Genomic DNA, 26,236 nt, shown 5'->3' with positions numbered 1-26,236 from the left:
CTGTGAACATAACCTAGATGCTACCTATCAAAACAAGCTTTTGGTAAATGCTTAGTTACATAGATCCCCAGAGACAACACTGAAAAAAGGTGTCATTTGTGCTTCTCTTTTTATTCCCCTCCAATTACCCAACAAAGGATCTGGAGTTGAAAATAACCTTTTTCTGCAAACTCAATGTTCAGCTATAGGTAAGAGAAGAGGAAAGTCCAGTAAGCTTTGCCCTCTCCTGGAAGAAATTCTTTTCCTCTGTCCTTGCCTTACTTACTCTTCTCCGTATATGGGTGAGTAACTGAACTGCCTGGTGAGAATTATGACAGCTTGGTGTCCCAAATACCTTTCTCTCCTAGGTAAAATAACTGAGCTTGTAGGGTCTTTTGTTTTTAGAACTGCGTAAGCTCAAAGCAGTGATTTTACGCTATAATGTCCACGTTCTAAGCAGATCAGAGAAGGGTATCTTTACTTTCTTTTCATTTATTACCAAGCCAGTTAGGCATATTTGCAAGCCTTCATGCAGATGATGGGATCAGGTTACTCAAAGATTGCTTTAATAATCTGATTCTTTTTTTTTTTTTTTTTTTTTTTTGACAGGCAGAGTGGACAGTGAGAGAGAGAAACAGAGAGAAAGGTCTTTCCTTTGCTGTTGGTTCACCTTCCAATGGCCGCCACGCTGTGGAGGGTGCATCGCGCTGATCCAAAGCCAGGAGGCAGGTGCTTCTCCTGGTCTCCCATGCAGGTACAGGGCCCGGACTTGGGCCATTCTCCACTGCCTTCCCAGGTCATAGCAGAGAGCTGGCCTGGAAGGGGGGCAACCGGGACAGAATCCGGCGCCCTGACTGGGACTAGAACCCAATGTGCCAGCACTGCAGGCGGAGGATTAGCCTAGTGAGCCGCGGCGCCGGCCCTAATAATCTGATTCTATCATGTAGAACGGTCCTTGGATTTTTTTCAGGGAATAAATTTTGTGTTTTTCAGTTTTGCTATTAAAGAAGTACAGACTTTGATCACCCATTTGATCTCTGGCTGAGGTGAGAATGAGGAGGAAGAGATTTTTCCTCCTAACATTTAGCACATAGCATGCCCTCTATCTTCTACCCTTTCCAACAGGGGTTTCCTTTGTTCCACATTCATTAATTTTTAGCTTTCAATGAACATTTTTGAAATATTTTTTATATTTCATCTTTATGTGACACTTAAATAAATAAATGTTCCAGTTTTGCTTTTTTCTTGTTCAAGATTAACAACATTAAGAAAGTTGAGATTAAGAGTTTAGGGAAAAGGCATAATATTTGTCCTCACATTTTCACAGATAAAATCTTTTAGGAAATAACAAGGACCAAAGAATAAGGAGTGGTGGCAGGCAGATATAAGAAATAATCAATAATGTTGCTCCAAATGGAACTTCTTTGACACTGAAGATTTCCAAATAAAGACTGAACATCTACTAGTGAAGATATCTTGGAAAGGATTTGAGTCAGAGTAGGGGATTAGAGATGAGGATCTACTCTTACCTATGATTGTGTGGTTTTTACATAGCTGAATGAGTTGGATAAAAATGGTTTTATAAACTAGAGATTAGCAAATTAAGCTCTACATATGATTCTTGATCACTTCTTCATGATAATTTATAAAGAACCTCTAGAATCAGAACAAACAGGCAGTCAGAATAATCAATCATGTTAGCTAAAGAAAACAGTTACCTGTCTGGAAAAAGACTCTAGATATAATTGTCCGACACAATGGGCAGGGAGTGCTTGCAGGATTGTCTTTGGCCAGAGTCCGTAAGCAGGGCTCACAGAAGATGTGGTGGCAGGGGTAACACATGTAAGGGTTGAAATAAACATCCAGACACACTGCACAGATGTAGCTATCCTTCTCTTCTGCATACTCGTTTTCATCATCTGTACTCATCTCATTATTCAAAGTCTGCAAAACATAAGAAAACACTTTTTCTTAGTTCACCATGAGACTGGTTTCCATGAGAAAGAGAAATTTTTTTATATTTGTTATAATGAATGAAACTATCAGGAGCATAGAATATCTGTTTCTGTGACATATTCAAGGTGACAGAAATGCTACATTTCAAAATAAAAAATGAGATGTATGAAAAAATTCTGAAATCTGATTATTTTTAATATTTTCATACAATGCTTAATGGTAAAATAGACCTAAACACATTAAGTATACCTGTCTCTCTATGCAGGAAGAGTTATGTAGGTGTTAGGACTCTAGGATTACAGATTTTTCCATCCACTACACTTCTACCAAAGTTGAAGAGCCTTCATATGGGTAATCATATATGATGAAAATTAAAGGCAAAAAGACATCACATTTTATCCTTATCCTGTATGGGGAGCATTTTTCTATTTTGTAATTGTTCCTAAGTATGATAAGCCAAGATAGAGCCAAAGCCTAGGGTATGTCATGAGGTGGACATGGCAAAGAAAGTTGGTGATTATGAAATGAACCTTGCAGCTGGGAAATAGGATGAACAACTCTTCCCTCTCACATGGGATAAATGGAAAAAAAAGGTAGTTAGGAAAGAGACAACTAAGGGGCTAGTAGCACAAGGCCTGGTAGCAGAATTCCTACTATTTATCCTCATAATGTCCACATCTGAAGTTGTTGAGAGGATTTTTTATTTCTTTATTTTTGACAGGCAGAGTTAGACAGTGAGAGAGAGACAGACAGACAAGTCTTCCTTTTCTGTTGGTTCACTCCACAACGCGACGGCCCGGTGTGTTGTGGCCAGTGCACTGCGCCAATCAGAAGCCAGGAGCCAGGTGCTTCCTCCTGGTCTCCCATGCAGGTGCAGGGCCCAAGCACTTGGGCCATCTGCACTCCCGGGCCACAGCAGAGAGCTGGACTGGAAGAGGGGCAACCAGGACAGAATCCGGCACCCCAACTGGGACTAGAACCTGGGGGGCCGGCGCCGCAAGGCGGACGATTAGCCTATTGAGCTGTGGTGCCGGCCCTGTGGTTTTTTCTAAAGGCTTGAGAACATGTTTTGCAAACCTGGTCTGAACTCAGTTCAGTGAGGCAGGCATGACAGGAGCCTACAAGATTTATTTGAGACGGTCTGGGGTTTAATAAATATTTGTAAGTTACATGAAATATAGGTAGCAGATCCTTGAGCATACAGAAAAACCTTTAGCTATGGTTTCTTTTCGTTTTTCAAAGCTTGATTTTATTTCTTTGAAAGATAGAGTTACAGAGAGATGTAGAGCCAGAGAGAGAGGTCTTCCATCCACTGGTTCACTCCCCAAATGGCTGCAATGGCCAGAGCTGAGCTGATCTGAAGCCAGGAGCCAGGAACTGATTCCAGGTCTTCCATGCTTGTGCAGGGCCCCAAGGACTTAAGTCATCTTCTCTGCTTTCCCAGGCCATAGCTGAGAGCTAGAATGGAAGTGGAGCAGCTGGGACTCAAACCGGTGCCCATATGGGATGGTTGATGTTGCTGGCTAGAGCTTTAATCGGCTGCACCACAGCGCCGGCCCCTAGCTATGGTTTCAATGTTTGTGTCTTCTCCAGAATTCATGCTGAAACTTAAACTCCCAATGCAACAGTATACACAGGTGTGGCTCTTGGGGGCCAATGTTGTGGTAAAGGAGGTTAACTTACTGCCTGTGATGTCAGCATATGGTAGCAGAGCACTGGTTCAAGTCCCAAGTGCTCCACTTTGATCCACCTACCTGTTAATGCTCCTAGGAAAACAGCAGAAGATGGTTCAAGTGCTTGGGCCCGTGATACCCATAGGGGAGATTTCTGTGGAGTTCCCACTTCCTGGCTTCAGCCAGATCTGCCTATTGTGGCAATTTGGGGAATGAACCAGTAGATGGAAGATTTCTCTCTCTCTCATTCTCACTATCTCACTGTGCCTTTCAAATACATAAGACAATAAAATATATATGTTGTAAAAAACAAAGAGGAGAGGCTTTCACATGATTGAATCATGATGGCAGAACTCTGGAGAATAGGATTAGTGATTTTATATATGGCTGGAGGGAACAGTGCTCATCCTTCTTTTTCCTCTACACTCCTGCCATTTAGGGACACAGCGTGCGTTAGAAGCAAAGACACTGAACCTGCTAGGATCTTAATCTTGGGCTTTGCAACCTTCAGAACTATGGGAAATAAACTTAAGTTCTTATAAATTACCAAGTCAGTGGCATTTCTGTTATAGCAGCACAAACAGACCAAGATACCTTTTACCACTGGATAAACTATTTTGATTTTTCCAGGTGGCACTGCCATCATCTTTTTTTCTTTTATGAAGGGCATATTTGAGTCTTTAGATATTTTATTTTTATTTGGGTTGTCTGATTTTTTTTTCTTATAGATATATAGGGTATTTTTACTTACTCTAGTTATTTGTTGTTACTGGTTAGAAGTATTGTAAATTTCTTTTCCTTTTTTTTCTGATTAGCTTTTTCACTATTTTCTTGGTGTCCTCGGGTGAAACTTTACTCTTAATTTTAAAGCATTCCATCTAATCACATTTTAAATTTATGGATATTGCCTTTCATGCCTTACTTAAGAACTCATACCCTTTCCCAAGATCATTAAGATAGCATTACTTTATTTCATAATCCTACAATATAAATGAAACTGATTTTCATGTGTGGTATACCTTATGTGGGTAGATTTTATCTTTCTTCTTCATACATCTGTTAGTTGGCACTACTTAGACTTCTCTTGCAGTGCTCTGAAGTGTCACTTTGTCACTAATTAAGAGACCAGGCTTGTGCATGTGCATTTCTGCACTGGAGATTTCTGTTTCCCTGCTTTCCTAACTCTTCAACTGACTGTAACCTCAATTCCTTTCTTGATCATATGCTGAGACCACTCTTACATGGGTCACTAGCAACCTCTAATACAGCCAAATCCAAGAGACTTTCCTGACCCATCTTTGGTCTCTCGGCAGAATTTTTTATGTAGACCAGGATCTCTTTACTCCTGCCTAATTAATGGTTTCCTTTCATATCTGGAATAGGATCAGACTCCTTACAATGACATACAGGAATGATCCAGCTTACTACTTTATTCCACATATAGAGCTACTCTCCATTCAGTGGCCATCTTCAGTTCAACATCAAACACTGTTAAACACACCAAACATGCTTACATTAAGGCATTGATAAGTGATGTTTTTCGCCTCCTAAAAGGAGTAGTAGCCGGCGCCGCGGCTCACTAGGCTAATCCTCCACCTTGCGGTGCCGGCACACCAGGTTCTAGTCCCGGTCAGGGTGCCGGATTCTGTCCTGGTTGCCCCTTTTCCAGGCCAGCTCTCTGCTGTGGCCATGGAGTGCAGTGGAGGGTGGCCCAAGTGCTTGGGTCCTGCACCCCATGGGAGACCAGGATAAGTACTTGGCTCCTGCCATCGGATCAGCACGGTGCGCCGGCTGCAGCGCGCCAGCCGCGCTGGCCATTGGAGGGTGAACCAACGGCAAAGGAAGACCTTTCTTTCTGTCTCTCTCTCTTTCACTGTCCACTCTGCCTGTCAAAAAAAAAAAAAAAGGAGTAGTAGATTGCAAAATATTTAGAATTCCATGTTTGTACCTCTATGCATCTAATCAATATGGAGAGATTACTTTTCCAGTCTGAATTCTGGCTCTGATATGTGTCTTGCTTCAGCCAATGGATCATTATCAAATATGATGCAACCAGAGGTTTAAAAACTGCCTTTCTTGGTATAACCCTCAGTCCAGTACCATGTAAACAAGGCTAGACTGGTCTGCTGCAACTATTAGATGTGTGACTACAAATGCATATGTGAGCGCAGATACTATGATGTGAAGTAGCTGAGCCTAGCCCAAACTGCAAGACCAGAAAAATGGAAGGTTTCTTTTTATAAGCAGATAAATTTTAGAGTGATGTAATGAAGCAAAAGTTCATTAACACACCTTTTTCTGTACATGGCTAGTTTTATTTCACCCTTAAGTTTGTAGCTTAAATGCTAACTTCTGAAAAAGGATTTCGCTGGCTATTCTGATAAGTAGTTTCTCATGTTGTTCTCTGTCCATGCAACTTGTTTGTGTCCTCTTATAATTTTTGTCTACTTTTCATTTCTCCCCTAATATGATGTTAATATATATATATAAATGTATACAAAATATACACATATACATATATTTGCTGAGTGAATGAATGAATGGGTAGGTTCTAAAGTTGATGCTACCACTCTGTAGATCCTGATTTACAGGTGTTCTCATTTTCAAAATGTTCAGCTTACACAATATGTTCCTCATCAACAATGATGAAAAATAGGCTTGGAATTCAACAGGAGAAGTAATTTTTGCTCATTACTGATTATATTTGTACCCTCCTGAACTTAAAATTGACATTTGTGAAATGAAAGCTATAAACAGAAAATTAATACTGAATTGGGTAACCTCCCCCTCCAAAAAAAATCCTTAAACCTGCAAGCTTATTTACCTAAATTTTATTTCATCCTGCTAGTTTATTCTGTTTCTGTGAGATCCTCAGAATTGTACCTTGATTAACCTCAAAGAAGCCCATGGCATGAAAAAGAGCATAATCTGAGGAACCTCTTACAGCATTCCAAACTGTGACCCAAATATTCATGCAAACATTTATTTCTATGATGTGTTTTACACCTACATAGTAGGTAAAGATGACTAGACTTTACTAAAATAGACTCAAGAAAAAGATTTGTTATTTTTTTTTAAATTTTTTTAAAATTTTTTTGACAGGCAGAGTGGACAGTGAGAGAGAGAGACAGAGAGAAAGGTCTTCCTTTGCCGTTGGTTCACCCTCCAATGGTCGCCACTGCCGGCGCACTGCGGCCGGCGCACCGCGCTGATCCGATGGCAGGAGCCAGGTACTTCTCCTGGTCTCCCATGGGGTGCAGGGCCCAAGCAGTTGGGCTATCCTCCACTGCACTCCCGGGCCATAGCAGAGAGCTGGCCTGGAAGAGGGGCAACCGGGACAGAATCCGGCGCCCCGACCAGGAGTAGAACCCGGTGTGCCAGCGCTGCAAGGCGGAGGATTAGCCTAGTAAGCCATGGTGCCGGCCTATATTTGTTATTTAATAGCACAATATTTTTAAATGAAAGTGAAAATTTAAAAATAAAAAATGAACTTGAAACTATTCATCTAATATTTGAGTTAAATGAATCAATCCATAAAATAGAAGTAAGACATATAAAAACCTTTGGGATCCACTATGTTTTAAGAGATTTAAAAGGATCAAAAGTTTTCATTAATCCAGGAAAATGCACACATCTGGTAATAGTCTATTATGCACAAGGACAGCAAATTATTTTGAAATAGATTCATGGGTTGTTTTTCTTCTCCATATTCAAGATGAAGGGTTGCTGATTTGCTGTTGGACAGATAGTTACATTTTAAAAGATAACTCATTAATGGATCAATGGCAACCTGGAAGGAGGTTTTTAATGGATGTGTCTAAGAACCCATCCTTGTCTCCTTAGTATTTATGATATTATACAAGGAAACCCCAAAAATGTTTATCAGAAATACAGGTCAAAGGATAGGAAAGATAATTGGCCAGTTAAGAACAGTCAAGATACTTTCTGAAAATAGGTATGACATGAACAAATGATACAAAAATTAAACTATGCTAAGCCAGATGGGTCAAAATAAAGAAAACATATCTGACTAGGTCTTTGTGCTGAAATCAAGATGGAAATTATCAGAGATGAATTCAAAACCCTCATTTAGGATTCCAAAATAGATTGCAAACACAGAAGATGAATGAATCTTGGCTGAAAGCAATTAATAGAAGAAAGACCTGGAGATTTTAACTGACAAGAAGCTCAATATGTGATGTGTTTGCTTAAAAATCAAAGGAATCTTGAACTTCAGCAGAATGTGGGTTTACATACCTACTACTGCTTGCTGATTACATTATACTTTGAGGACCACACACTATGCAGCTACTTTAAGAGATACAGACAAGGTAGGGTTAGCCATAGAATTATACGGAGGGCTGGGGAGCCGGAGTTCTGAAATTGTTTCTTGTGAAATGTGGTTAAAAGCTGGTAAGTATTTAGAGAAATATCAAAAGACAAGAAAAGCATGTTCAAGTATTTGAGAGAGATCATAAATTTCTTGAGTTCTTGTGATTACATCTAAAAATAGATCGATATTATGAGAAAATGAACTGTAACTAAAATAGCTTATAAAAGAAATACCTAGGGACTGCTGTTGTGGTACCATGGGTTAAGCTACTGCCTGCAATGCCTGTATCCCATATGAGCACTGGTTCGAGTCCCAGATACTTCACTTCTTCTTTTATTTTGTTTTAAAGATTTATTTATTTATTTCAAAAGCAGAGTTAGAGAGAGAGAGGGAAAGAGAGATCTTTTTTTTTTTTTTTTTTTTTGACAGGCAGAGTGGACAGTGAGAGAGAGAGAGACAGAGAGAAAGGTCTTCCTTTGCCGTTGGTTCACCCTCCAATGGCCGCCACTGCCGGCGCACTGCGGCCGGTGCACCGCGCTGATCCGATGGCAGGAGCCAGGTACTTATCCCGGTCTCCCATGGGATGCAGAGCCCAAGTACCTGGGCCATCCTGCACTGCACTCCCTGGCCACAGCAGAGAGCTGGCCTGGAAGGGGGCAACCAGGACAGAATCCGGCGCCCCGACCGGGACTAGAACCCGGTGTGCCGGTGCCGCAAGGTGGAGGATTAGCCTAGTGAGCTGCGGCGCCGGCCGAGAGATCTTCTATCCACTGGTTCACTCCCTAAATGGCCGCAACTGCTGGAAGTAGGCAGTCTAAAGCAAGGACCCCAGTAGCTTTTTCCAGGTCTCCCATGTGGGTGCAGGGGCCCAAGCACTTGGGGCATCTTATACTGCTTTCCCAATTGCATTAGCAGGGAGCTGGGTCATAAGTGGAACAGCAGGATTCAAACCAGTGCCCATATGGGATGCCAGTGTTGCAGATGGTGGCTTTACCGGCTATGTCACAGCGCAGACCTTGATGTTTCACTTCTGATTCTGCTTCCTGGTGGAGCACTGGGAAAGCAGTGGAAGGCAATCTAAGTTCTTGAGCCATTGCCACCCATGGTTTAGAGTAGAAAGGGGTTCCAGGCTCCCAGCTTCAGCCTGGCACAGCCTCAGATGTTGCTACCATCTGGGGAGTAAACAGGGAGATGGAAGATCTCTCTTTTTCTCTATGTAACCTAGCCTTTCAAATAAATAAAATCATGATAAAATAAATACCTACTCATAACTCCAAAGGACATGAACATGGTATAATATGTATGTTCCCCATGCAGGCAAACATTTATTGTACTTTGGGATTTAGAAATAAGATGATAAAAGTGATAGAGTTGTGTCTCAGTATCCACTGGAAATTGGTTCTAGGATCCCACATAGATATTGGAAATCATAGATGCTCAAGTGCTTTATGTAAGATGCCAGTTATTTACATAAAATTATGCATATCCTCCCATAAAATTCAAATTATCTCTAGATTACTTATAATACCAAGTACAATGTAAAAGTTTTATAAATAGTTGTTACATTATTAATTGAGGGAATAATGATAAAATCTGTGCATCTGTACATGTTCAGTACAGAACAGTATAATTAATTTTTCTATTTAATACTTTTTCAAAAGAGTTATTTATTTCAAAGGAAGAGTTACAGAGAGAGAAATAGAGGGAGAGAAGAGAAAGAGATCAATCTTCCAGCTGCTTGTTCACTCCCCAAATGGCTATAATAGCTATGGCTGGGCCAGGCTGAAGACAGGAGCATGGAACTGTATCCAAGTCTCCTACATAGGTGGCAGGGGCCCAAGCTCTTGAGTCATCCTCTGCTGTCTTCCCGGGTACATGAGCAGGGAGCTGGATTGGAAGTGGAGCAGCCAGATTCAAACCAGCATGCATATATCGGGATGCCAGCATCACAGGTAGCAACCTAATCCACTGTGCCATGATGAGGGCCCCCAAAAATGAAACCCAGCGATGGGCAGGGTCCCATGTTCCCTATGGATAAGTCATTAGCTGCAAACTAAATATTGAGACCCTCATTAGTCAAATGGCCAAGGAACAGCCTCTACCACCTCCTTCTCAAACTTGGCAGACAGCAAGGCAAGACTCCAGCATTAAGAAGTAGGGCAGGAAAGTCAGCTTAGGTCTTTGCCTTGGAGCTATGATGGGTCTAAGGTGTGACACCCAGAACCAGACAAAACCCAAAGGCCTCAATCCCCAGGCCAGTGCTTGCAGATGGAGACTACACTTGCCCTGGTATCAGCTGGAGTACTGAACTTGGTTGAGATTAGTTTATTTTGGCCTATATGATGAAAAGCTTCATGGGAGTGTTCCAGAGGATTTGTAGGGTCCAATGCAAACTAGGTACAAACTAGCTTAGTATCAGCCTGGCAGTAAGGCACTGCCTTCACCATCCCTCCTCCAATCTCTGGCAGATGGAAGAGCATGACTTCAGCCACTGAGGAACAGGACCAGAGTGAACCTAGGTGTTGCCTTGCACCTCAGTGCTAGGCCTGCTTTGGTGAGATCTACCACAAAATAAAACCCGCAGGTCTCTATCCCCAGGCCAGTGCTTAGAGATGAAGATTCTAGACCTGCTCTGGAATCAGGCAGAGTCTTACACTCCAGTGGGACAAACTCGTTTTGGCCTGGATCACTGCCTGCTTCATGCAGGCCTGGTGTGCACCCCAAGCAAGGCCACCTCAGGCGCATGCAGTCCACAATATGAGTCACGGCCTGTCCCTGTGCTACACTGGTCTTCTTAGGCTGTGGATTTGGGTGAAATCCAATATTTCAGTCTTGGTGGCCACAGAACAGTTCACTCCATTCCTCTTCCCAACTCCAGGTAGCACAATACAGAGTATAATTGTATTCTTGGGAGAAGAAGAAAAAGGAGACAGGTAACAATACATTGTAAAGAAATCTGGGACTGGAGGGGACCTGGGTGCTCACTCCTTACTTAGGGCTAGTGCTGCTGTGACCCCAGTTGTGCCACCCCCACTAACCTCCTAGAAACCCCTGTGCAATACTAACCAGCACTTTGACAAACTCAGCCACCATGGACTGAGGGCTCACACCCTTTGACTTGGCCTCATCATATGGGCCCCTATTAAAACCCATGCATTCTTGATGGGACTGAGAAGAATGTCCCATATCCCTGCTGTTGGTGCTATCAAGAGAGTGGAAGAAGAAATAGGAAGACTACATTATAATGTTCAACTGGAACTAAAACCAAGATAACCTATCAAGCAACAAAAACACATCTTCAGGAAAAGCCCTCCTACTGTGAAAGTTACTCTTTATAAGTGCTAGAGATAATTGGCCTGTCAGGTCACTGTGAATGTATGGAAACTGGAAAAATAAAAAGCAAGGCAATATCATGCTCTAAATGAACAAAATAAAGCTTTAGAGACAACATCCAAAGGAAAGGAGATTGGATTCTTTATAAGACATTTTATCAGAGATGATTATAAGGATACTCAAAGAGATAAAGAGAGACTAAAGAGTTTAATGAAATCATGAAAACAATGTGAGATAGGAAAGAGAAATTCAGCAAATTGATAAGAGATCTTGAAAACAAACAGAACTGTCTTGGAAAATCTTAACAGACTAGGTCAAGCATAAGAAACAATAACTGAACTTGAAGAAAAATCTTTAAAAAATAGAACTATTTATTTATTTGAAAGGCAGAATGAAAGGAGGAGAGAAAAAGGTATCCTACCCCTTGTTCATTCCCTAAATGGCCTTAACAACAGGGACTAGGCCTTGCCTATGGCAGGATCCACAAACTCTCTCCTTGTCTCATGTGGGTGGCAACAGTCCAAGTACCTGGGCCATCATCCATTGCCTTCCCATGCACTAGCAGGCAGCTAGATTGGAGACGGCTGAGCTGGGACTCAAACCAGCCTCCAATATGGGATGCTGGCATTGCAAGGGGTGGCTTAATCATCTGAACCACAATGCTGGCCTTTGAAGACAGACCTTGTAAAAGATCAGTCAGACAAATATTCACCCATTAATTAATGGAAAAGAGAATTAAGACATATTCTGAGATCTTTGGGACAAATTTTAAAGAACAGATACGTGAAGTTTGGAGATTCTTGAAGCCAAAAAGAGGAGTAAAGGCATAGAAAGCATATTCCAATAAATAATCACTGAAACTTTAATCAAGTTTGAGAACAATACGGACATATCTGGACAGGAAGCCTATTTGACTCTAAATAGACATGATCAGAAAATTTCCTGACACACGTTATAAACTCTCAAAAGATAAAACACAATGAGAGGGGCTGGCGCTGTGGCGCAGTGGGTTAACGCCGTGGCCTGAAGCACTGGCATCCCATATGGACGCCAGTTCTAGTTCCGGCTGCTCCTCTTCCGATCCAGCTCTCTGCTATAGCCTGGGGTAGCAGTAGAAGATGGCCCAAGTCCTTTGGTCCCTGCACCCATGTGGGAGACCCAGAAGAAGCTCCTGGCTTAGGATTGGCACAGCTCCGGCTGTTGTGGCCATCTGGGGAGTGAACCAACGCATGGAAGACCTCTCTCTCTGTCTCTACCTATCTCTGTAACTCTGTCTTTCAAATAAATAAATATATAAATATATAAATAAATAAAAGACAATGAGAATTCTAGAAAGTATAAGACAAAAGCACCAATTAACATTTAAGGGAGTTTTTTTTTCCCCCCAGAAACCTCACAGACCAAGAGGGAATGGAATGATATATTCCAAACTCTGAAGTAAAATAAAATCAACCAAGAAAACTATACATAGCAAAGACATACTTCACAAATTAAGGAGAAATAAGGACATTCAAAGCCAATCAAAACCAAGAGGCCGGCGCCATAGCTCAATAGGCTAATCCTCCGCCTGCAGCACCGGCACACAGGGTTCTAGTCCCGGGCGGGGCTCCGGATTCTGTCCCTGTTGCCCCTCTTCCAGTCCAGCTCTCTGCTATGGCCCGGGAGTGCAGTGGAGGATAGCCCAACTGCTTGGGCCCTGCACCCCATGGGAGACCAGGAGAAGCACCTGGCTCCTGCCGGATCAGCATGGTGCGCCAGCCGTGGTAGCCATTGGAGGATGAATCAACGGCAAAAGGAAGACCTTTCTCCCTGTCTCTCTCTCTCACTGTCCACTCTGCCTGTCAAAAAAATAAATAAAATAAAAACGAAACAAGAAAAACATGAGAAATTATAAAGTTAACCAGAAGAGAAACAAAAATCAAACCTAATATAGCAAACTGCCAAACTACAAAATAAATAAAATGCAATTTTCAAAAAACACTGAAGATTAAATTTCTAGAAAAATTAACCTATCAAAATTGAACCACAAAATCCTGAACATAGAAAACCTGAAAGAACAATAATAAATAATGAGATTGAATCAGTAATAAAAATCTCTCAAAGAAATGTCTAGGAACACATGGCCACATGGCTGACTCGATTAAACTTTTAAGGAAGAACTAACATCAGTTCTTTTCAAACTGTTCCAAAACCCTGAAAGGGAAATTCTTAGAAACTTATCTAATATGATCAGCATTATTTTGATACCAAAGCAAGATGAAGAAAACCAAAAACCAATATCCCTCTTAAACATAGGTACAAAAAATTCTATCTGATAGATGTATTTGAATTGTAGAGTTACAAAGAGAGAGAGAGAGAGAGATCGTCCATCCACTGGTTCACTTCCCCAAAAAGGCTGCAATGGCTGGGGCTGGCCAGGCCAAACCCAGGAGCCTGGAACTCCATCCAGGTCTCCCACGTGGGTAGTAGGGGCCCAAGCACTTGTGCCATCTTCTGCTGCTTTCGCAAGCCATAGCAGAGAGCTAGATCACAAGTGGAACAATAGGGATACAGAATGGCATTGATAAGGGGTGCCAGTGTCACAGCTGGTGGCTTAACCAGGAAATGATCATATACCACGATCCAGTGAGATTTATCTTAGGGGATGATTCAACATATGCATGTCAGTTCAGTAAGCATAATACATCGACAGAATGAAGGATAAAATATACAAAATCATCTCAATAGCTGCATAAAGAGCAATCAATAAAATTTAACATCTATTTGTGATTAAAAAACTATCAATTATGTATAAAGGAACATATCAACATAATAAAGACTATATATGACAGAACCACTACCACCATCATACTGAATAGGAGAAAGTTCAAAGCATTTCCCCTATGATCTTGAACCAGACAATGATGTCCACTTTCTCCACTCTTTTTCAATAAATAATACTGGAAGTTTTAGTATAATCAGGCATGAGAAAGAAAGAAAACGCATACAGATAGGAAAGGAGGAACTCAAATTATCCCTATTTGCAGATGACATAATTCTAGACAGAAGCCTAAAGAATGTATTAAGAGATTTTTAAGACTGATAAATTCATTAAAGTTACAGGAAACAAGATCAGCATACAAACATCATTAGCATGTTTTGCATACTGATGAATAATTTGCTGAGAAAAATATTAAGAACAATTCCACTAACCATTACCAAAATAAATAAATAAAAAATTAATAAATGTAACCAAGGATGTGAAAGAACTATGAAAAAATTTTTTAAAAATTAATGAAAGAAATTAAAGACAAATAGAAATTCACATTAGACTAGAAGAATTAATATTAAAATGCCCATCAAAACACCAATGACATTCTCCACAGAACTAGAAAAAATGTTCCTAAAATGCATGTAGAAGCAAAGACGACTCCAAATAGCTAAAGCATTACTTAACAGAACAAAGCTATGGGGTTAGCATGCCAGCACTGTGCTGCTGCAGGTTAAGCTACCACCTGTGAGGCTGTCATCCCATATAAGCACTGGTTTGAGTCTCAGCTGCTCCACTTCCATTCCAGCTCCCTGCTAATGTGCCTGGAAAAGCAGTAGAAGATATACAAATAACTGGGCCCCTGCCATCCATGCAAGAGACCTGGAGGGAGTCCCAGGCTCCTGGCTTTAGCCTCACAGAGCAGTGGGTGGGTGTTACAATCATCTAGAGAGTGAATCAGTAGATGGAATGTCTCTACTTCATCCCTTTAGCTCCCAGTTCCTCTCATTTCTAGAAGATGAAAACAAATGAACATTTTTTACAAGTCCAGTTAAGGAGGTTTTCAAGATGTTGGAGTAGAAAGCAGCTTACTGCTCTAGCCTAGGGGAAGACAGTTTTACAAAAGTGGAGAGAGTACAATCTTAGGGAAGAGTGAGGGAGAAAACACCAAGGGAAACTCCACACAAATTAGGGGGCCACTGTGGACCTACATGGAGGGTGTGGATGAACACAACTCAGGACCCCAGCAGTTGAGAGCCTCAGCACCAGCTTTGGAATGAAGTGAGACCAGACTACAACAGCCCAAGCAACTGGTGATAAAGCTGCAGGGAGAGCCTGGCAGGAATCTGGCTTGGAGCCCTGAGTGACAGTGTACCTGCCAACCTAGAGGGATAAAGAAGCCACATTCATCTTTCCCCAGCCACCCAGAACTGGTGTCCTGTAACTAGCTAAGAGAGGGTGGGCACCTTTTGGACATACATAACTGCTGCACCAGCTTGTATCCACGTGTCCAGCAATCAGCTGAGAGGAGACGTCTGAGTCTTCTGGGAGAAATAACGGGGGCTGGGTGCCCATGACTGTGGGAGCCTTGTGTGCTGGGACTGTGAAAACACTGTGGTTATATGGGAGGGCACAGCATATTGCTGGGATTTTGAGCAGTCACTATGGGCAACTCCACACACTTGGGACTCCCTGATTCCCTGGTGAGGGTCACTACAGGGGGATCTATGCTCAGACCAGGACTGCATAGGTCCTTTGTGTGGTTCTTGTGGCAGTACAGGCAAATACTGTAGCCAGTGGGGCTAGCACACAGACATTGGTCTTCACTGAGGAGAGGAGGTGAGCATGAGACTATGCCAGAAAGTTTAACAAACCTCCCCTCTGATAAAATAAATATTTACCATGTCCAACTTCGTTGTCACCTTGGGCACTCCCATTACCCTGGAGCACTGAACAGAGCTCCCTGACCACACCTAGCACATGCCTCTGGGTATTCACTGAAAGTGGGGACACTCCACTAAGCCACCAGGCATAGTCCAAAGATAAAAGCCATCACAGGGAAAAAAAAAAAAAACAGACAAGTATCTCCACAAATGCCTAATAATAAACACAGCAATTCAAGAAACAAGAATAAGTAAGACAACACGATGCTCCCAAAAGAATACAACATTTCAATACAAGAATGTGTAGATGAAGAGATTGAAGAGATGTGAGAAACAATTCAAAAAATTGCTCATAGGATTACTAAGATGTAATCAGAAGCAAATCTACGAACTAAAGAAATCCATACATGACATGAATAAAGAATTTTCCCATGAAATTGAGATATTGAAGAGAATTCAAAATGAAATATTGGAAATGAAGAATTCAATAAAACAAACAAAAAATGTGGTGGGAAGCCTTAACAACAGACAGAGTGAGGAAGCAGAAAGAATATCTGAGTTAGAAGACAAATCCCTGGCAGTTTTATAGCCAGACCAAAAAAAATCAGAAAACTGAAAAATAGTTTTGGAATTTTATGGAATAATATCAAACAACCCAACATAGGGGTCTTAGCAGTTTTTGAAAGTGTAGAAAGAGAATGGATTAGAAGACATTTTAGTGAAACAATTATGGAAAACTTAACTAATTTGGACAAAGGGATGTCCAAATACAGGAAGCACATAAAACTCCTGAAAGACATGACCAGAGAAGATCTTCACCACAACACACTGTAGCCTAATTCTCCACAGTAAAACATAAAAGATTTTAAAATGTGTACGAGAGGAACACCAGAGGAACTTTCAGAGTATCTCCAATTAAATTCATAGAGGACTTCTCATCAGAAGCCCTGCAGGCTAGAAGAGAATGGTGAGATATATTCCAAATCATAAGAGAAAAAAACTGTCAACCCAGAATACTGGACTCTGCAAAGCTCTCTTTTATGAATGAGGTGAAATAAAGATCTTCCATAGCGAAAAGAAATTGAAAGAATTTGTCACCACTCATGCAGCCTTATAAAAATGCTTAAGGATGTGCTACATACAAAAACACAGAAACACGGTCATCACTATGAAAAAAGGTAAAGGCAGAATATCTCCCAGTCAAAGTATACAGGCAATCCAAGGTAAACAATAGGAATATTTATGGCAAAATGGCAGCAGGGCCAAGTTGTTACATATCAATAGTCACCTTGAATGTAAATGGTCTCAATTCTCCAGTTAAAAGATACAGACTAACTGAATGGATTCAAAAACAAAAGCCATCTATTTGCTGCCTAACTGAACAGATCTCACCAACAAAGATGCATGCAGACTGAAAGTAAAAGGATGGAAAGATACTCCACGCTAAAAGAAACCAAAAAAGAACTAGTGTAGCCATCCTAATATCACACAAAACAGACTTTAACACAAAAACTGTTAAAAGAGACAAGGGTACTATGTAATGATTAAGGGATCAATTCAACAGGAAGATATGACTATTACAAACATTCATAGAAATAATTATAGGGCACCTGGCTATTTAAAAGAAATTTGAATGGATTGAAAGGGAGATAAGACTCCAATACAGTAGTAATGGGGGACTTTAATACCCCACTTTCAACAATGGACAGATCAACCAGATAGAAAAACAGCAAAGAAACAAAGAAGTTAATTGATACTACAGAACAAATGGACCTAATGGATATCTACAGTGTTTCACCCTACAGTTTCAGAATACACATTCTTCTCACCAGTGCATGGAACTTTCTCTAGGATAGACCACATGCCAGCCCATAAAGCAAGTCTCAGCAAATTCAAAAAAATTGAAATCATTCTGTTAGGTTGGAAGTCAGATATGAGCTTATGTGTGTGTAACAGGCCATATGTCCAGCATATGCATCTGCATCTCAAAGTCATCCTGACAATGTTTCAGGGACAGCCCAGTATTCGCATTCTGCCCTGCCCCCTTCTACCTGATAACCTGCCAGGTGGAGGTCCCACCCCTTCTGCCTGACAAATCTTCCACAATCTCCCAGATGCAGCCCAGTATCTGCATTTCAAACACCCTGCTCCCGGATCCCCATTCTCTAGGGGGTCCTGCTCACCCTTCCTCTAAACCCAGGATGGTGCCAGCTAAGCTTCCTCCTGTCTGATACTTTCAAGGGAAAACTCAGATAGAGGCTTCTTAATATTTACATCCATAAAATCCCTTGTTTCAGGAGGAGATGTGTGAAGACAAAGACCCATCTCCTTAAAAACCCCCAGCCTCAACTGGACTGCACGCTCAGCCCTCTGCCTCTCTGCTGAGCCGCCCACCTGGCCTGGTCAGGTATAATCTCTCTACTCAACCATGTAACCTCGCTCCTCCTTCCCCCCTCTCCCCGTCCGAGCAACTGGGCACTCTCAGGTCCTGTCTGGAGAGGTGCCCATCCATTCTTAAGGATGTCCCTACCCTAATAAACTTTGCTACTTTTTACTTGCCTGAATTCTTTCTTGCACGAAGACAAGAACCCTGCCATTCTCTGGTAACAATTCCATGCATCTTGATCTCTGACCACAATGAAATGAAGCTGGAAATCAACAACTCATGAATCTCTAGATCATATGCAACACATGCAGACTGAAAAACATGCTCCTGAATGAACACTTGGTAATTGAAGAAATCAAAAGAGAAATCATTTGTTTCCAGAAATTTTTTTGAAGATGACAATACAACATATCAAAACTATGGGATACAGCAAAAGCAGTTTTAAGAGGAAAGTTTATACCAGTTGGTTCCTAAATCACGAAATTGGAAAAGCACCAAATAAATGAGATATCAATGCATCTCAAGGACCTAGAAAAGCAACAGAAAAACAGTACAAGAAATAATTAAAATTAGAGAATAAACAAAATTGAAACAAAAAAATTCCAAAAGATCAGCAAAATGAGCGCTGGTTTTTTGAAAAACAAAGTTGACACAACATTGTCCCAACTAATTTAAAAATAGGGTGAAGATAAAAAAGGAAATATAACAACAGACACCACAGAAATAAAAAGAATCATCAGAAATTCTTACAAAGAGCTGTATGTCAACAAATCGGGAAATGTAGAAGCAATGGAAAGATTCCTGGACACATACAACCTACCAAAATCAAGCCATGAAGACACAGAAAACCTAAGCAGACCCATAACCAAGACAGAAATTGAATCAGTAAAAAGGACCCTCCCAACAAACAAAAGCCCAGGACCAGATGGCTTCCCTGCTAATTCTACCAGACATTTAAAGAACTAATTTCAATTCTTCTCAAGGTTTTCAAAAAAATTGAAAGAGGGAATAATCTCAAACTCCTATGAAGCCAGCATCACTTTTTCTTAGACCTGATAAAGATGCAATACAAAGAGAACTGCAGATCAATTTCCCTGATGAACATAGATGCAAAAATCTTTAAAAAATACTAATCAATCGAACCCAACTGCACATCTTAAAAATCATTCATCCAGATCAAATGGGATTATACCTGGAATGCAGGGATGGATCAACATTCACCAATCAATCAATGTGATACATCACATTAACAAATTGAAAAACCATATTATTATCTCAATAGATGATAGATGAAGAGAAAGCAGTTGATAAAATACAACACCCTTTCATGAAAAAAAACTTTGAGCAAATTGGGTACAGAAGGAACATTCCTCAACACAATCAAGGCAATATATGACAAACCCATGGCCAGCATCCTATTGAATAGAGAAAAGTTAGAAGCATTCCCACTGAGATCCAGAACCACAAAAGGATGCCCACTCTCACCACTGCTATTCAGTATAGTCCTGGAAGTTTTAGCCAGAGCCACTAGGTAAGAAAAAGAAATCAAAAGGATACAAATTGGGAAGGAGGACTATTCCTATTTGCTGACAGATAAATACCATATGTTCTGTCTCACATGTGGTAGTTAAAAAAAAGTAGATATTAAAACTTAGAAACAGTGATTACTAGAGGCTGGGAAGTGTAGGGGGAAGGGGAGACAGGGAGTTGAGGTGACAGGAACCAAGACATAGTTAGAAGTAGTTCTGTTTCGGAGCACAGTGGGGCAACTAAAGTTCCTATTAATGAATTGTACACTGTATGAAGAGCTGGAAGTGAAGATCTGGTTGATTCTGAACATAGGGAAAAAACAAAGACGTGTAAGTGCTCCAACTATTCAGCATAAGTAAGTGGTTATAATGTTCACACCTGTGGCTCTGGAAACTTTACTACCCATCACAATTACCTAGATTGTTTGTTAAAACATTTACTGCTGGGTCTCTCTCCAGAGTTTCTCATTCAATGGGTCTGATATTTTTAATAAATTTCCATATAATGTAGATGCTGTTGGTTCAGGGATTTAACTTTGAGAACTAATGATTCACATTACTCTGCACATTTCTGTTACCTTAATTGATTTTTTAAAAATTAAAATGATCTGTCTAGACATTGGCTAGATTTCCTTCAAAGGCCAATGTTTCAGACTTCATGGCATCTTTCAAATCCTGTAAAAATAAAGATTCAACTGTTTTTAGTACCTGTGCTGTTCTGATTGCTTCTATCCTGTTCTGGTAATAGAATCCCCCAGGCACGGGACCTGAATGTTGAGTTTAACTGTTGACACTACTCCTCACTCATCCCTTAAAGGGACTTATTTCTTCCTCAGTAATCTTCCAGCACAATCTATTCTGCTCAAATCACATCTTCAGCATTGCTCACAAGGAGTAGGATGCACTCGTGACCTCAGCCAACCCACATTCACGGAGAAAGAAAGTTTTTTAGACTTTGGCACTGTACTGAGTTCTACTGTGAGCAGTGCCTGAGTCTCCAATTCTTCATCCTTTAAATTTCTTTTTTGTAGTTTTAAATTATTTCAAATTTATGAAAAGAGTACAAAACAAAGAAACCTACATTTTACACAAGTTCACCATTTTGCCTTTATTTTATCCTCCATTTCATTCATAACCGCCCTTCCATCCATCAAAATGATCAGTCCAGATATTAAGCATCAGTACAATAGCTACATATATTACATCTCATTAATATTCACAATGACATATTTTTTTAAAGATTTATTTTTTAAAAGGCAGAGTGAAAGTGAGAGAGGGAAAGACAGAGAAAAGATCTTCCATCAGCTGTTTCACTCCCTAAATGGTCGCATAAGCCGGGGCTGGATTAGGTCCAAACCAGGAGCCAGGAATTCCATCTGGATCTCTCATGTGGGTGGCAGGGGTCCAGGTACTTTAGCCATCTTCCTCTGCTTTCCCAGGCACGTTATCAGGGAGCTGGATCAGAAGTGGAGCAGTTGGGCCTCAAACCGGTGCTCCAATATGGTATGATGGAACTGCAGGCAGCAGTTTACGCTGCTGAGCCATAACACTGGACCCCTGTGATGTCTTGTATGTAATTATTTTTCTAGTTCTAGGACCGCACATTGTTGCATTTAAAATATATGGAATTCATTTTTATTTCATAAATTTTTAAAGGAAACAAAGGATAATTATTGTTGCTCAAAAAGTGGTTAGGAACCCTGGTTGTGGCCCTACACATGAGTATACCTGTGTATCACACACAGTTTTGCCTCTTATTAACCTGTATTAGTGTGGTATACTTTATACAACTGTTGAATCGATATTGCTCCATTAGTAACTGAAGTCCATCATTTACAGGAGGGCTCACTCTACAGATGCTGACAAATGTATGGTGTCATGAATTCACAATTACAGTATCATACAGAAATATTTGAGTCCTAAAAAATTCCCTGTACTGTTCTAATTCATACCTCTCATCCTCCTGCTCAACCCCAGGCAACCACTGATCATTTTACTGTCCCTACATAGATTTCCTTTTCCAGAATGCCACAGAGTTGGAATCATATCATAAATAAGTAGTTTTTTCAGACTGGCTTCTTTCTTTTGGCAATATACAGTTAACTTTCCTCCTAATTAAAAAAATGCTTTTGCTACACTATGTATAACTATTCTAACATATTGGCTATTCTGGAAGTTTTTATTTCATTTATACAGTCTTCTGCCATATTTACTTAAGCAAGAGGATGAGAATTCCAGATCATTAATTAGATATTTTATCTTTATTTATGCTTATAATTGCTAACACAAAACCCTATTATTAAGTGGGACTAGTTAACTATTTTTAAAGACTACAAACTTTAGTTAAATACATTTACTTAATTTCAATGTTGTTCCATGTGTATATGGGTGGCCTTCCCTGTATCTCTGTTAGGTTCCTGGTAATTGTCCATTTGTTTTATCTACTTCTTTCTCTGAGCATGTCAGTATGTACCTTCTTCTATGACTATTACCCTTTCTTTGACATGTACTATTTAAAGTGTACAATTCACTGGATTTTAGTTCATTCACCAGGTTGTACAATCATCACTTCTACCCAGTGCCACAATATTTTCATCATCCCTTGAAGGAAATTCCATACTTATTAGCAGTCACTGATCATTCTTCCCTTCCTCCAATCCATTATCACTGATTTACATTCTACTTAAATGAAATTGTCTATTCTGAGTATTTTATCAAGAGGGAAACATTCAATATGTGCCCTACAAGAACTGCTACACACACTGAAATATATTTATAAAATGTAAAATTCAAAGGAGTACATTCTATAATTTCCCATAAATTCTCTATTAGAAGAAATATATATTTATAGGCAGATAATATATTGTTTAAAATTAATTTTAATTTTTAATTAGTTTTAAACAGACTATTGTGATTTGTAGATAGAATTTTAAGAACATACTGAATGTATTGGAATGAAATGGATATTTTGAGATTTTATGATTGTCTACTGTCCGTATCTTTACTGTTGAGGAACAATGTTTTTTGCCTTCATACTATCTGTTGAACTCTTTACTTAGTGTATGGTTAACCTTATTAGTATGAAATAAACAGGTCTTTGTAAAAATTAAGAGGGAATAGAAGGAAGAGGTAGAAATGTTGGAGTATAGGTAGGAGGGAGGTAGGGTGAGAAGTATCTGTTCCTAAATCTGTATATATGAAATACTTAAAACTTATATATCTTAAATAAAGTAAAATAAAAAAAGATATTCCCTTCCTTCTGTTCCCACTTTCTTTCTCACTTCTGCTCTGTCCTTTTTTTTCTTAGTTTTAGTTTTTTAGATAACATTTTAAATTTACATTATAGTAAAAAAGCTTAATACTTCACTGAGTAAGGTTAACCAGCAAAAAGCAAAAGACCCTACTTTAGTAGGAACACAGACAATGACTTTAAACAATAACTGACTGGAAAAATGACCCTTTCATCTATATACAATAAATTTTAAAGTAATCACAGATCATTAAAACTATAGTACTATAACATTCTTAACCCTTGATTTGACAAAGGTATAAAACAAACTTTTACAAAACTATATTTGCAGCAATATTGATAAACACAGACTTTTTTTTCTCTATCATTTGTTTTTAATTTCAGCTCCCATATGTAAGGGAAAACATGTGATATTTGTCTTTCTGGGCTCGGCTTATTTCACTCAACAAGATGTCTTCCAGTTGTGTCTGTTTTGCTGCAAATAGTAGAATTTCATTATTTTTTATAGCTGAATAATATTCCTTTGTGTATATATACAACATTTTGTTTAACCATTCATTGATGACAGACACCTTGGTTAATTCCAAATTTTGGCTATTGTGAACAGTGCTACTATAAACATGATGGTGCAGGTATCTCTTTGATTCACTGTGTTCAGGTCTTTTGGGTATACACCCAGTAGTGCGACTGCTGGATCATATGGCAAGTCTTTTTATAGCTCTTTAAGAAATTTCCACACTGTTTTCCAAGTAGCTGCACTAATTTACATGCCCACCAACCCCTTTGTCCACATCTTTGTCAACATTTTTTACTGTTTTGGATCTTAGCCATTCTGACAGGGGTGAGGTGATTACCTCATCATGGTTTAAATTTGCATTTCCCTGGTTGCTAGTGATCTTGAGCATTTTTTCACATGTTGAAATGCAAGCTGATTTAACATTTGCAAATGAATAAATGTCATAAATCATATCAGTAGAATGAAGAACTAAAACCATATGGTCATCTCAATAGATGCAGAGAAGGTCTTTGATAAGATTCAACATCTCTTCATAATAAGACCCCCACAAATTAGGAATAGAAGTAACGATCTTCAAAATTATAAATATCACAAAACAATAGCCAATATCATACAGAATGAGGAAAAAGCTGAAGCATTTCTCCTCATATCTGGAAAAAGACAAGGATGTCTACTTTCACCACTATATTCAATATAGTACTGGAAGTTTTAACAAGAGCAATTAGGGAGGAAAAAGAATAAGGACATCAAAATTGGAAAACAGGAAGTCAAATCGTCCATGTTTGTAAATAATATGACGTTGTACACGGAAAAACCTAAACACTCCATCAAAAACTGTTAACATTGCTAAGCCAATTCAGTAAAGTTGCAGGATACAAAATAAAGGTACAACAAAACTAAAAAACTGTAGCCTTTTTGTATGCTAATAACTAACTCACAGAAAGAGAAATTAAGAAAGAAATCCCATTTATGATAGCCATAAAAATATTAAATACTTAGGAATAAATTTAATTAAGAAGTGAAAGCCCTTTAGAATGAAAATTATCAAACATTAATGAAAGAAATCATCAAGCACACAAAAAAATGGAAAGGTAATCCTTGCCCATGGATTGGAAGGATCAGTATCATTAAAATGTAGATAGTGCCTAAGCAATTTATAGACTTAATACAATGCCTATCAAAATACCAAAGACATATTTTACAGAATTAGAAAAAGCAATCCCAAGATTCATATGGAATCACAAAAGACCCAGATTAGCCAAAGTGATCCTGACCAAGAAAAATCAAGCTGGAAGCATCACAATACCTGACTTCAAAGCATACTCTACAAAGCTATAGTGATCAAAATAGCATGGTACTGATAGAAAAATCATTAAAAAGAGCAGTTGAACAGAACAAAGAGCTCAGAAATTAATCACATACATACAGCCAACTGATTTTTGACAAAGGTTCTCAGACCATATAATGGAGTAAAGATAATCTCTTCAACGAATGGTGCTGGCAAAACTGGATGTATACATGTAGAATTAAATTAGATCCATACTTCACACCATATACAACCATCAACTCAAGATGGGAACAAAGACTTAAATTTAAGATCTGAAACTACGGAAGAAAACATAGGGGAAACACTCCAAGACACTTGTGTAGGGGATGACTTCCTGGATAAGACCCCACAAAGCACAGGCAATAAAAGCAAAACTTAACAAATGGGATTACTTCAAGCCAAGACACTCTGGGGAAAAAAAAAAAAAAAAAACTAAATGAAAGATCTCCGCGAGTGAGATCCCAGTGGAAAGAACAGGTCATCAAAGAAGGAGGTACCTTTCTCTGAAGGGAGGAGAGAACTTCCACTTTGACCATGGCCTTGTCTAAATATGATCAGAGTCGGTGAACTCAGGGGGCTTCCATAGCCTTGGCAGCTCATGACAAGAGCCTAGGGTGATTACTGATGCCATAAACAAGAGTGTCAATTTGTTAAGTCAACAACAGGAATCACTGTGCACTTACTCCTCATGTAGGATCTCTGTCCTTAGTGTGCTGTACATTGAGATTTAATGCTATAACTAGTACTCAAACAGTATTTTTCACTTTATGTTTCTGTGTGGGAGCCAACTGTTGAAATCTTTACTTAATATATGCTAAACTGATCTTCTGTATAGAGAGAATTGAAAATGAATCTTGATGTGAATGGAAGGGGAGAGGGAGTGGGAAAGGGGAGGGTTGCGGGTGGGAGGGATGTTATGGGGGGGAAGCCATTGTAATCCATAAGCTGTACTTTGGAAATTTATATTCATTAAATAAAAGTTAAAAAAAAAAAACAAATGGGACTACTTCAAACCCCAAAGGTTTTACACAGCAAAGGGAACAATCAATAGAGTGAAGAGACACCCAACAGAATGGGGAAAACATATTGGAAACTACTTATCCAACAAAGGTTTAATATCCCCAATATACAGCAACTTTCATAACTCAACAAGAAAACAATCCAGTTCAGAAATGAGCAAAGGACCTCAATATACAGTTCTAAAAAGAAGAAATATATATATTTTGTTCCTGGATTCTTCCTTTTAACATATTTTCAAGGTCATTCCTAGTTAGTCTAGGTACTGGTACCTCATTTCTTTTTATGGTTGAATAATATCCCA

The 26,236-nt window shown here is 39.5% G+C and overlaps 1 protein-coding gene across 7 annotated transcripts in view; it reads right to left on the bottom strand.

The window, feature by feature from the left end:
* The window catches only part of RNF180 (ring finger protein 180), a 244,254-nt gene that overhangs the window by 33,316 nt on the left and 184,702 nt on the right, over window positions 1–26,236 (bottom strand). For all 7 annotated transcript variants that reach the window (XM_089312799.1, XM_089312798.1, XM_070056912.2 and 4 more), the window contains exon 6: window positions 1,698–1,923. In XM_089312799.1, coding sequence (XP_089168925.1) covers window positions 1,698–1,923 — 226 coding nt within the window. The remainder of the gene's footprint in view (window positions 1–1,697; window positions 1,924–26,236) is intronic.

This window comes from Oryctolagus cuniculus, chromosome 14 (assembly GCF_051225735.1).
Source record: "Oryctolagus cuniculus isolate XC-2025 breed Fujian yellow rabbit chromosome 14, ASM5122573v1, whole genome shotgun sequence".
Lineage (NCBI taxonomy): Eukaryota > Metazoa > Chordata > Mammalia > Lagomorpha > Leporidae > Oryctolagus > Oryctolagus cuniculus.
The sequence above is the reverse complement of the archived record's forward strand: the minus strand, read 5'-3'. Positions and strand labels throughout refer to the sequence as shown.